At 34.4% G+C, this 12,527-nt stretch overlaps 1 protein-coding gene across 1 annotated transcript; it reads left to right on the forward strand.

Moving 5' to 3' along the window:
- The first annotated feature begins 1,798 nt into the window (after positions 1–1,798).
- LOC114194988 (protein TPLATE) lies at positions 1,799–11,002 on the forward strand. Its single transcript, XM_028085387.1, has 7 exons — positions 1,799–3,159; positions 4,279–4,875; positions 6,251–6,612; positions 7,180–7,483; positions 8,084–8,206; positions 9,659–10,114; positions 10,261–11,002. Exons 1-7 carry the CDS (start codon positions 2,032–2,034, stop codon positions 10,765–10,767), a joined length of 3,477 nt encoding a protein of 1,158 aa, XP_027941188.1. The 5' UTR covers positions 1,799–2,031; the 3' UTR covers positions 10,768–11,002.
- Positions 11,003–12,527: the final 1,525 nt, after the last annotated feature.

Consider the following 12,527-nt stretch of genomic DNA (forward strand, 5'->3'; position numbering starts at 1 on the left):
GATGAAAAGAATAAAATTGAACTCAAATACCATTAGCAATCCAATTAATCACAAAAATGATACGGTGACAAAAACTCTAGTTACAAAATTGTTAGTCACCGATTTAAAAATCAGTTTTTAAATTATCACAAAAATATCAATTACTAATTTGGATCCCTACAAATTTGGTCATCTTTAATTAATAACTTAAATTTCGATAGGTAATACGATAAAAACTAAATACAATTTTTAATTTAATTAAAATAGTTATTAATAACTAAATCAATAAAAAAATACAAACATTTAAACTAATGTATTTTGATCACAAATTACAAATTTAAATATTTTAACCTGGTTGTAAATAATTTTATAACCTATTTATAAACCATTTCCGAATTTAAGTATAAATGCTACAAATTAAAAATAAAAATAAAAACAAGAAAATACACAAATAATTATTTTGGCTACTCACATCGTAATTAACTATATCTTCTTAGGTCATAAAAATTCAGTCTGCAGTGTGAAAAATTCTGGTTAAGGTCCTGCTAATTTAAAATTTAATAAATATTTATCTACCATATCATATGCTCGACATCTAGATAAGAAAAAATGGGTACAACTTATATTTTACGATCAATAGATTAATTTATTATATTTTACTATCAATAGATTAGATTGTTCGGAAAAGAAAACTATTGGATCAAAAGCCTATAAAACCATATTTAATAATAAAGCTTACAAACTTTTACCCTTTTTTGCATAACATGTTTAATTTTATAAAAAAAAAAATGCACAAAGGTAATTTAAACTGTAAAAACATACCAAAAATTCATTTTAACCCTATTTTCATGTAAACATACTCTTACTTGTCTTTTTTATTATTCTAAATAATTTTATTTTTTACTCTTAGTTTTTCCTCGTACTTTTCATTCTCAATTGAATGATAAAACAATCTTTTAAAAATATTTTCGGAACAAGTTTTCGAACATTTTTCTTTATAATTCAGCAGTAGGATGTTTCTTTTGTTCATCTCCAATATTTATTATGCATTCTTAAATGGTTATGCGATAATTTTAAAATTGAGTTAAATACGTTTTTTTTTTCAATTTTTATTGAAAATTAAAATTAATTTTTTTAAAAATTTTGAATCAATTTAGTTATTTATTTTTAAATATATGTAAATTTAGTCATTTAAACCAAATATTTTTAAATTTATTTTAAACGTATTTTTCAGTTATGATTGAAGGAGCATATGTCAAACGGTGTAAACAAGCTAAAATACTATAATGAAATATGTTTAAAATGTCAAATAAATTTAATAAAATTTGATTAAAAAAACTAAATTCAAGTATTTTAAAAATTAGAAAACTAAATTAACTTAAGATTTTAAAAAATGACTAATTCTAATTTTTGATAGAAGTAGAAAGATAAAAAAATATTTAAACCTTTGAAACCGTAGAAAAAATCTTGGAGTTACATGAAAAAATCTCTATAATTATAAGTATATTGGGCTTGGGCTGATATTTTTTGGGCTTAGCTTTGTTTGCGTTTACTCAGACTCGTCATCAGTACTAATATTTTGAAAGGTTATTACTTGCTGATTTTGAGAAAAAAAGATGAGAGAAAAACATACCTGCAATTTCAAATCAATGCATATATACCAAAAAACAACTTCTGACATCTTTATTTTTTTTACTGTAGATCAAATTGATTAAAAATTAGAGGAATAAATTGAATAAAATAAAATAAAAGTATTAGAGATCTAATTAAATTTTAATCTAAATAAATAACATAACAAAAAACTGCAGTAAAATGGGTTGTTTTGTGAATTCAAAATAGAAGTTTATTCCTTTACCCAGCATCTTATGGAGTTCTCCTGATCCCGGCAATGGCAGTGGTGCTCCTCTTCCACAGATAATATTTGACGACAGCAAGAGAAAACAGAAAAGAGGAGTTGATGATATCATTGCACCCAGTTCATATCATTCAATTTACAGATCAGATCAGATCAGATCAGCAGTCTCTCAAGGCTGAACTCGGCAACACCCAAGAATGGACATTCTCTTTGCCCAGATCCAAGCTGATCTCCACTCCAACGACGCCCTCCGCCAGTCCAGCGCTCTCCTCCAGGCCCTCCAGCAGTCCGCCGCCGGCCGCGACATCGCCGTCATCGCGAAAACCGCCGTAGAGGAGATCGTTGCCGCCCCGGCGTCCGCCGTCTGCAAGAAGCTAGCCTTCGACCTCATCCGCTCCACGCGGCTAACCCCGGACCTCTGGGAAACCGTCTGCAGCGGCATCCGCAATGACCTCCACTTCCCGGACCCTGATGTCGCCGCCGCTGCCGTCTCGATCCTCGCTGCTATCCCCTTCTATCGCCTCGCCAAACTCATCTCTGACTGCAACAAGGAGATTTCGGAGTGCTTCGACTCCCCCAGCGACAACCTCCGCTTCTCCGTCACCGAAACCCTGGGCTGCATCCTCGCCCGCGACGATCTTGTCACACTCTGCGAGAACAACGTCAACCTCCTCGACCGCGTCTCCGCCTGGTGGGCCCGCGTTGCTGCCAACATGCTCGACCGCGCCGATGCCGTCGCCAAGGTCGCGTTCGAATCTGTCGGACGACTCTTCCAGGAGTTCAGCTCCAAGCGCATGAGCAAGCTCGCCGGCGACAAACTCGTCGACAGCGAGAACTCCCTTGCGATCCGCTCCAACTGGGTCTCCTCCATGGTGGACTTCGTGTGGCGCAAGCGCCGCGCCCTCATGGCGCGCTCCCTCATCCTTCCCGTCGAGAACTTCCGCGCCACTGTCTTCCCCGTCGTGTACTCCGTCAAGGCCGTCGCCTCCGGCAGCGTAGAGGTCATCCGTAAGCTCTCTAAGGCTTTCTCTGCCGCTAGTGGAAATGACGAGGTTGATTCCCATGCGGAGAAGCTTGTGGGGGTGTCGGACGTGGTGACTCACTTGGCGCCCTTCCTTGTTTCCTCGTTGGAACCGGCTTTGATCTATGAGGTTGGGATCAACATGCTGTATCTGGCTGATGTGCCTGGTGGTAAGCCTGAATGGGCTTCGCAATCCATCATTGCCATTTTAACGCTGTGGGATCGGCAGGAATTTGCTTCTGCTAGAGAGAGCATTGTAAGGGCTGTTGTCACCAATTTGCATCTCCTTGATCTTCACATGCAGGTGGGGTGCCCTGGTGTTGTTTATTCACATCCATGAATTACTGATTAGGTTAAGAAAAATGCTTGGAACAAATTCTTCTTTCGAACACACTATCTCATGATTTTGTAGTTTTCAGTATGTTTTCACCAGTAATTGACTGCTTTAAGAGTAAGAGACTGACTTAAAAAGAGTGTTTTATGGAGTAAGAGGCTGTCTTGAGAAGAGTGTTTTATAGTGTGTTCTTAATACGGTTCTTAAATGGATTGTTATGCTGAGTGCTCTAGTGCTTTTTTTCTAGTTTTTTAAATGGTAGTATGCTAGCCTATATAAAGTATGACTAGCTTTGAAATTTCACTTTGGGAATAAACTTCTATGTACGTACGAAGATTTTAGGGAAGTTAGACAGGGTTTTAAGACAGTTCGATTATTCTTCTGCTCATCCTTGGTAGTGTAATGCTTGTCCTAATGTTTTTAATTTAATGTTGCTTTTTAGCCTATGAATTATGAATATAGCATCAGAGTTTCACTAGTTTGGTGCTGTGTGCATATGCATCTCTATAAGCATTTATAGAAAAAGAATGAGTCTCTTTACATAAACTTTTCCACAATCAATTATAGGAGAAAAAAATAACAAAAAGAAAAAGCTATTTATCTTGTACACAATTTTAGTTTAAGAAGAAACACATTTTATTTAAACAAATCAAGTGCTGCTGTTGAAGTCAGTTTATATATCTTAGTTTTTTGATAAATCAGATGGGAGTTTTTCTGTTGAAGTTTGATTGTTCATTTTGCTTATCCTTGGTATTCTAATGCTTAACCTAATGTTTTAAGTAGTAGTTTGTTAGCCTTTTGAATTATTAAATGCATCAAAATTTCACCAGCCTAAGCCATAGTTCACAACAATATGGTGGGTAAATGTATTTGATCTGTATCTTGTGTGCTACTGAATTGTATGAATCTATTAATGCTGCTGGCAAATTTCTAGACTTTTGGTTGATTGTTGTGCAATCTAGCGGTTACAATGTATGTATGTGAACTGTTTCCCATTTGACATTTAATGCTAGATTGTATTAGTGTAGCATAGGATATTTGGCTTGACAAAGTTGCTTGTGCTTATTATGTATAGACGGCTGCTTGTAGGTATCACTTTTCAAGAGGCTACTTTTGATGGTGAAAAACCTGAGAGCAGAATCGGATCGAATGTATGCTCTAGCATGTATATGTAGAACAGCTCTTTGTGTGCATCTATTTGCCAAGGAAAGTGTACGGAGAGGGCAGAAACCTCTCCCTGGAACAGATATAGCATCTCTTTTTGAGGATGCCAGAGTGAATGATGATCTTAACAGCATTACAAGTAAAAGTATATTTAGGGAGGAGTTAGTTGCATCGCTTGTGGAAAGTTGCTTTCAGCTGTCTCTGCCACTGCCTGAACAAAAAAACACGGGCATGGAGAGTAGGGTCATTGGAGCTTTGGCATATGGAACGGGTTATGGTGCATTAAACTGGACTGAACCTGCTTTGGAAGTGGTGGAAGTTTGTCGGCCTTGTGTTAAATGGGATTGTGATGGCCGTACCTATGCCTTTGACTGCTACTTGAAGTTGCTTGTTCGGCTATGTTACGTATATGATACCAGGGGTGGTGTTAAACGAGTCAAAGATGGAGCTTCTCAGGACCAAATTTTGAATGAAACTAGATTACAAAACTTGCAACGTGAGCTTGTGAAGGACTTACGTGAGGTACTTAGTCTAATATTCTGTCAATTGCATGTATGTGGCTGGTACCATAGAGGCTTTTATTATCAATGAACCATTTGATAAGGATGAATTTCATAGGAAAACCTTAAGTTTATCCCACGTTTAATCTATGCCCTTGCTTTCCATTACTACTGTTTACCTTCCATTAAGGCATTCATCATAATGCTATTAAATTCAATAATGCAATTTGATAGTTAACAAGTATGAATTTTCACCGTCTTTAGACAGTTACTCACCTCCATGGTGGAAGCAAATTATCTTTTACCTTGTTGAAACTAGGCAAGCTGATGTCATTGTTGGTTTGTGGTGCATTGCACCTGTAGCAGCAGTGTGGTTCAGAGGGTCATAGTGTGGGTTGTGTAGTGTGAATTGCGAGCCCTACGTGATTCATCCACTGCAGATTAGAAACAATTGAATTGTCCAAAATACCTTTACTTAATTGACGTTTGTAAGGTTATTTTGGGTATTTTGTGTTTTTAATTTGATTTTTTATATTACACGGCAGTGAACAAAATGAACCAGCAACACTGTTATTTTTTTTCTTTCCATTGTTCCCACTGTTAATTTTCCTCCCTAGTTGCTTTAGGTTTAAGTATTATTATTTTAATTTAATTCTTTTTGTGTTCAAGTAATTATTATTTTTTAAATTTGGGTTTTAAGTTTGTGTTTTCTTGACCTTATACTCTATATTTGTTCGAGTACCACAAGTTTTTACTCTAAATGATCATTGGTGTATGGTCTGATTTTTTTTCTCTTTGTTTTTCAACTTATATCCTTATAAATATTAATTGTTTAATATGGATAAAAAATATTAGTAATGATCATACAGCCATCCAATATCCCACTTTTTGTGGTCGGGCCATGGCGCCTCCATATCTGGGAATGACAATAATGGTTTGAAGATATTTTTAAAGTTTTCTAGGGCATTTTACTTGAGTTATAATTTTTCTATCATGCAACAATATGTGATATTAGATGGTGAAATTTAAAGTAAGACTAGTGCATTTTGAAATTATGAAATATTTATTTCTAGACCCTTGTACATTTCTTCTTTGTACTCTCTTATTTTTATGATTTTTTCATTATTATAAATCAAATCTTATAAGATTTAGTTTCCTCAAAGTTAGATGGTGCCTTTTGAAATTATGAAATATTTATTTCTTGACCCTTTTAAATTTCTTCTTTACACACCCCTTGTTTTTATGTTCTCATTATTATAAATCAATTCTTATATGATTTAGTTTTGTCAAACACTTTAGTGTTGTTTAAGTTGGATAAATATATATATCACAACAAGTGAATGGAATTTTCTCACACACACTTGAATGTTCCATGGTAATGTTTGTGAACGTAACAGGTCAATACACCAAGAATTTTGGCCCGCCTTATTTGGGCTATTGCAGAGCACATAGATATAGAAGGATTGGATCCACTCCTAGCAGACGACCCTGATGACCCTCTTAATGTCATCATATCAAATATTCACAAAGTTCTCTTCAATGTTGATGCAACCGCAGAAACAACAAACAGAGTTCAAGATGTACAGGCAGTTCTTATATCTGCTCAACGGCTGGGATCACGCCACCCTAGGGCTGGACAGCTACTTACCAAAGAGCTTGAAGAGTTTAGGAACAATCCTTTGGCTGATTCTGTCAGCAAGCACCAATGTCGTTTGATATTGCAAAGAATCCAATATGCTTCAAGTCATCAGGACACTAGGTGTGAATATTGTGCAAATTTATTCATCACTGCTGGCAATGCATTTCTAATTTACTTTTCCATGTTGTCATTGATCCCTTTCTTATTCATATGTTTCCTTAATTCTTCTTTTCTTAAGTTACTCCTTTAAGTAAAACTCCAGTCTGCTATGATTGTAAAAAAGTTATTGCTTGATGGTGTTGTTTCTTGAAAGCTTGCTGTTAGACCTCCTGTTGGATTGAGGTTCTATAAAGGTTGACAGAGTCAGTGAGAGGTACAGGGGAATTTTGTAAAACAGAGATGCAAGATTTGATTTATAAAATCTTGAGAGGGCATGGATTTTTTACATAATCCAGCATTTTAGGATCGTCATTCTTTCCCCTTCACATTAGGAAATCCTGTCTTTGTAACTAAAGTCTACACTTTCAGATTCTTGTGCCAGTGGTGATCACTTGCCAATTTCCTCTCTGTTCGGAATATATTGGTGCTTAATGGCTATTTTCAATGCTAACCAAGATCTTTATCAAATCATTAATTGAATTCATCATGTACTATGCGATTATTTCTCATTATTATTGTTACCTTCAGGTGGGCAGGGGTTACAGAAGCCAGAGGGGATTACCCATTTAGCCACCACAAATTAACTGTTCTGTTTTTTGAAGCATCTGCTGCTCAGGATAGAAAGTTGGAAGGATTGGTTCACAAGGCTATTCTAGAGTTATGGAGACCTGACCCCAGTGAACTAACACTTTTGCTCACAAAAGGAGTGGATTCTACTTTACTGAAGGTTCCTCCTACTGCGATTACTTTGACTGGAAGCAGTGATCCCTGTTATGTTGAAGGTTACCATTTAGCTGATTCAAGTGACGGGAGGATCACTCTGCATTTGAAGGTCAAAAAGCTTTCTGAACTTTTTGCTTTCTTACTCAGTTATTTGGATTTTGCAAGTAAATTTTGAAACATTTAAGTTGGCCATATGCTAGACCATTCTGTAATAGCCACAATTTATCCCTTCGTAAAATGAATTAGAGGTTGACAGAACTTATTACTTTATGTGAAGAATAGTAGATTGGGTTTCATTTTAAAGTGTGGTGACCATAATATCTATTGCTTGAAGATCCCCATAATGTTGGCACATTGATTTCTTCGTTGGAAGGTGGCGCCTGTAATTTCATGTACTATCTTTCTACAATTGCAACTATTTAATTTTACAAAAACAAATATTCCAAGGTCGTGATGCTCTACAATTGTATTTCGGCATGCGATAACTTCCTAAGTCATGGTTCCTTAAAAAAATAGCATTAATCATTAACCCCTTAGACTTTGATCGACTATCTATTAATGTATTAGCGTTGCTTAGTAATGTAGTGTCATATTTAAAACTTTAAAACTCATGGATGAGGTACATTATTTGTTTTTGACGCAGTTTCTTTTCCAAGCAGCTATGATGTTTGTCCTTATTTTAGTCTCATTATAAGTGAAAATATTTCAGGTCTTAAACTTAACTGAGCTTGAATTGAATCGGGTGGATATACGTGTGGGATTATCAGGTGCATTATACTATATGAATGGTTCTTCTCAAGCAGTGCGGCAATTACGTGGTCTTGTTTCACAGGTTTCTTCTCCTCTAAAGTTCATATTCCATTCCAATTTCCAGTTGTTATTTTGCATTTGCATCTTTTCAACTATTCTAAGTAGGATCATGTATTATTAGGAAAAAGGTGGTGTTAGAATAATTTATATTATCTTAGCAAAAGTGGTTTTTATGTTGTATCCATCTGAAACCTTACTCTTTCTTTAAGCTTTTGTAGTAAGCCACTGATCATTATAAACATTTAAATCTAAATCAGTACGTGTATCTAAGTTAAGATCTGTCAAGCTCTTTTTCTCAAATATTCTTTTAAGTTAGTATTAGAGAGGGTTGATCTTGTTTTGTCTATCTTGTTTGGAAATAAAGTGTTTTACGCAGCCTCCATCCGTTGTTGTTTTTCTCTGGTGACATTATGATTCTGCCGATACATTGACAACTTCATTGCTGAAGGTCATCTTGCTATTCAGGAACTAAGAAATATTCTTGGAAATTCAGTCATTGGAAGAAACCAAGTAGAAGTTGGATAAGTTATATACAGTCATGATTCTTTGAGCAATGAATCTTAATTTTGATCATATTCGGGATCAAATTTTAACTGGTCAAGAAGTTCCATTAATGTGTTTGCTCTGGGTTCCAACTCTAAAAGTTGAAATCCTCATGATTGAATTGATTGTAGACTCCTTAGATAGTCCCAAGGACCCAAATCAAAAATTAATGATTGAGGGTGAATCATTCTCTGATACAGAGAAGAAGATAGGGGTAAAAAAGGAAAACCCTAAGTTGTTCAAGATGACCTGCACGCAAAATGGGGTTGGTGTGATATCGTTCTAGTGGCTGGAGGCGGCACACAAACAAGCTCCTAAGGGAACCCCATGTAGAGGTGGCTCATGGTGGCGTGTGAGGGGTCTGCCTTCAAGACTGATTAGGTTCTCCATCACATAGATAGATTATCCTAATCTAGTCGGTCCTTGAAAAGAGAACTGCAGTGGTCGGTCATGGTGAACATTGACAAATTGAGCGGGATTGATCCGCTTTGATATGAACTTGACAGTGGAAATAGAAAAGAAGCTTAACAGATTAATTCACTCCTTTGCTGCTGATTTATATATTTATAGGCATACTTACACGGAAGATATCCATAAAAGATATGAGTAACCTACACATAGCTAACGAATAGGTAATTCAACACAAATAAGTTAAACAATTCTGACAGAAACAAGTCAAATCAAAATATAGAAGAATAAATCTCAAGGGAACATCTAAGATATTCCAATATATTCAAAGTATCTTTATATATTTCTAATATTTCTGACATTGTCTTTTGTTATATCTTCTGTTGGCAACCCTTAAAGTACTATTATTTGATAATATGAAGGCTTGTATTATATGTTTATGTTAATTGTTTTCCTTTTGCTGTACTTTAAGCTCTGTTTCTTCACACAGCAGTTTTTTACAATTCTTTTGTTCCATTCTCAGGATCCAGTGTTGTGCAGTGTGACAGTTGGTGTTTCCCACTTTGAAAGATGTGCCCTTTGGGTTCAAGTATTGTATTACCCATTCTATGGTAGTGGTGCTGTGGGAGACTACGAAGGTGACTATGCAGAGGAGGATCCGCAAATCATGAGACAGAGGAGAAGCCTAAGGCCTGAATTAGGTGAGCCTGTGATTTTGAGATGTCAGCCGTATAAAATTCCGTTGACCGAGCTTCTTTTGCCACACCAAATATCACCTGTTGAGTTTTTCCGACTGTGGCCGAGTATGCCTGCTATTGTCGAATATACTGGTACATATACATACGAAGGAAGTGGATTTAAGGCTACTGCGGCCCAGCAGTATGGTGCATCTCCTTTCTTAAGTGGACTGAAATCCCTGTCTTCTAAGCCATTCCACAAAGTTTGTTCGCATATTATCCGCACTGTGGCAGGGTTTGAGGTGTGTATTTGTTTGTTTGTTTGAAATAGTTTAAGGATGTGTTGCTGCGTTCCATTTCTGGAATTGTTTCATTTTCCGAAAATATAAAAGAAAGGGTTGTAACAGCTCTAATTCTTTTCCATTTTCCTTTATCCTTTGTGTAATAGATGTGCTATGCTGCTAAAACCTGGCATGGTGGGTTCTTGGGCATGATGATTTTTGGTGCAAGTGAAGTGAGTAGAAATGTGGACTTGGGTGATGAGACAACAACCATGATGTGCAAATTTGTGGTTCGAGCATCCGATTCATCTATTACTAAGGAGATCGGATCAGATCTTCAGGGTTGGTTGGACGACTTGACCGATGGTGGTGTGGAGTATATGCCAGAAGATGAAGTGAAAGTAGCTGCAGCTGAGAGGCTCCGCATATCAATGGAAAGGATAGCCTTGTTAAAGGCAGCCCAACCACGACCCAAGACTCCAAAATCTGATGACGAAGATGAGGAGGATGAAGATAACAAGAATGAACAAAACAACGATGAAGATGAAAAAAGGAAGGGGCCTTCAACTCTGTCCAAACTAACTGCTGAGGAAGCTGAACATCAAGCTCTTCAAGCAGCAGTACTACAGGAGTGGCATATGATCTGCAAGGATAGAACTACTCAAGTTAATTAACTATTTTCCTTTTACTGATTTGCTTTGTATTTTTTTATAGTCCCCAGAAATGTGAGTATATTATTCTTTGTAATATTTTCTTATTTTACGGTATACAAACTAGGTAGATACCAAGATTTTCCAAGAGGGTATTCTTTATATCCATTCCCATATTTGCTGGAGAAATGCTTTTGTACATGTAAGGTGCGGCTATTGGTTTGCTATTTTATAGTTGATCATTTCTTTGAGTTGGAAATGTTAGTATTTTTTCTTTGTGAATCACCTGAATTTTATGTTGTATTTAGATTCATTTTTTTTGTTCTAATTTCTGGTGAGAAAGTGAAAGAGGAAAGGAAAAAAAAAAACATAATAAAGTTGTGTAGATTAGGAAAAATAATTGGAGAATAGAGGAGTAAAAGAATTAAAGATTTATGAGTAATTTGATTAATCGATAAAATTAAAACTTAGATGATAACTGAGAGTTTACAAATTTGTATTTCAAGAATGGTAGAATGGTAGTGTTGTATGATAACGAGACTTTATAATAATGAGAGTTTATTATTTTAATAATAAAATGATTAATACAAATAAAAAATTTATAAAAAAAAATTATTATTTAAAAACATTTTATTTCTATTTATATTATTAAATGAGCACGATTAGGAAATGTTAACTTAGCACAATTGGTTTGAACTTATTAATGTGGTTAGTACAATTGGTTTAAACTTAATGTGGTTAGAAAGACTGGATTCAACTTTTAGTTGTTCATTTGGTTTACATTGTTTGTTTGTATTGAAGTGTGGAGTATAGTTCAGTTCGATATAAGTTACTAGGAAAGAAAATGATAGAGGAAAAATAGAGTAAGCCAAGCTCGAAATGTTTTTTTTTTTTAAATATGATTTTGTCTCTCAATCTTTAGTGAAAGTTAAAATTAATTTTTTTTTTAAACTTTGATCTAATTTAGTCCATCAATTTTAAAATTAAATAAATTTAATAAAAACTAATTCAAAATTAAGAAACTAAATAATATAAAGATAAAAACAATTTAAAATATGTCATATTAATCAAAGATAAAAATAATTTAGATATATAAATAAATGTGAACTTTATTTTACATAAAGTTAAATTTATTAAAATTAATTTTTAATATAGTATCAAAATAATTTAATAAACATAAAATTTAATTGTGAGGTCTTTGACTTTTGAAAGCTGTACAAAAATTTAGTTCTCAAGAAGATAATTTACAATAATATATAACAAATCTTCGCTTCCAAAATACATAATTAAAAAAATATAATAAAAAGCTAAAAAAAACAATAAACGCATTAAAGAAGTATAAACAAGAAAGCAGAAGAAAACTAACCATAGTTCATATATTTTATTTATAAAAATATCAAATATGCATAATATATATATATATATATATATATATATATAAAAATAAATAATGTATATGAAAGTTATAAAATCTTATTCTTGATAAGAATGAATTACTAAATAGTTATTAACACGTATAATAGAATCAATTATCACACATGAAAATGAGAAAGAAAATAACAGAGAATGGAGAAGAACATGAAGATTAAAGATAATTCTTTTGACATGTGTGTGAAATCTTTAATTATAGATAAAGTGATAATGGAACAATTCTAAAGTCATCGAGTGATGAAAAAGACTAAAAAATATACAACAATAAGACCCAACATAATTAATTTAGCTTCACATTGTAATTAGTTCTATCTTCTTAGGTCATCAGATTTCAGTCTCCCTCATCTTTTGTT

The sequence above is a fragment of the Vigna unguiculata genome, chromosome 1 (assembly GCF_004118075.2).
Source record: "Vigna unguiculata cultivar IT97K-499-35 chromosome 1, ASM411807v1, whole genome shotgun sequence".
NCBI lineage: Eukaryota > Viridiplantae > Streptophyta > Magnoliopsida > Fabales > Fabaceae > Vigna > Vigna unguiculata.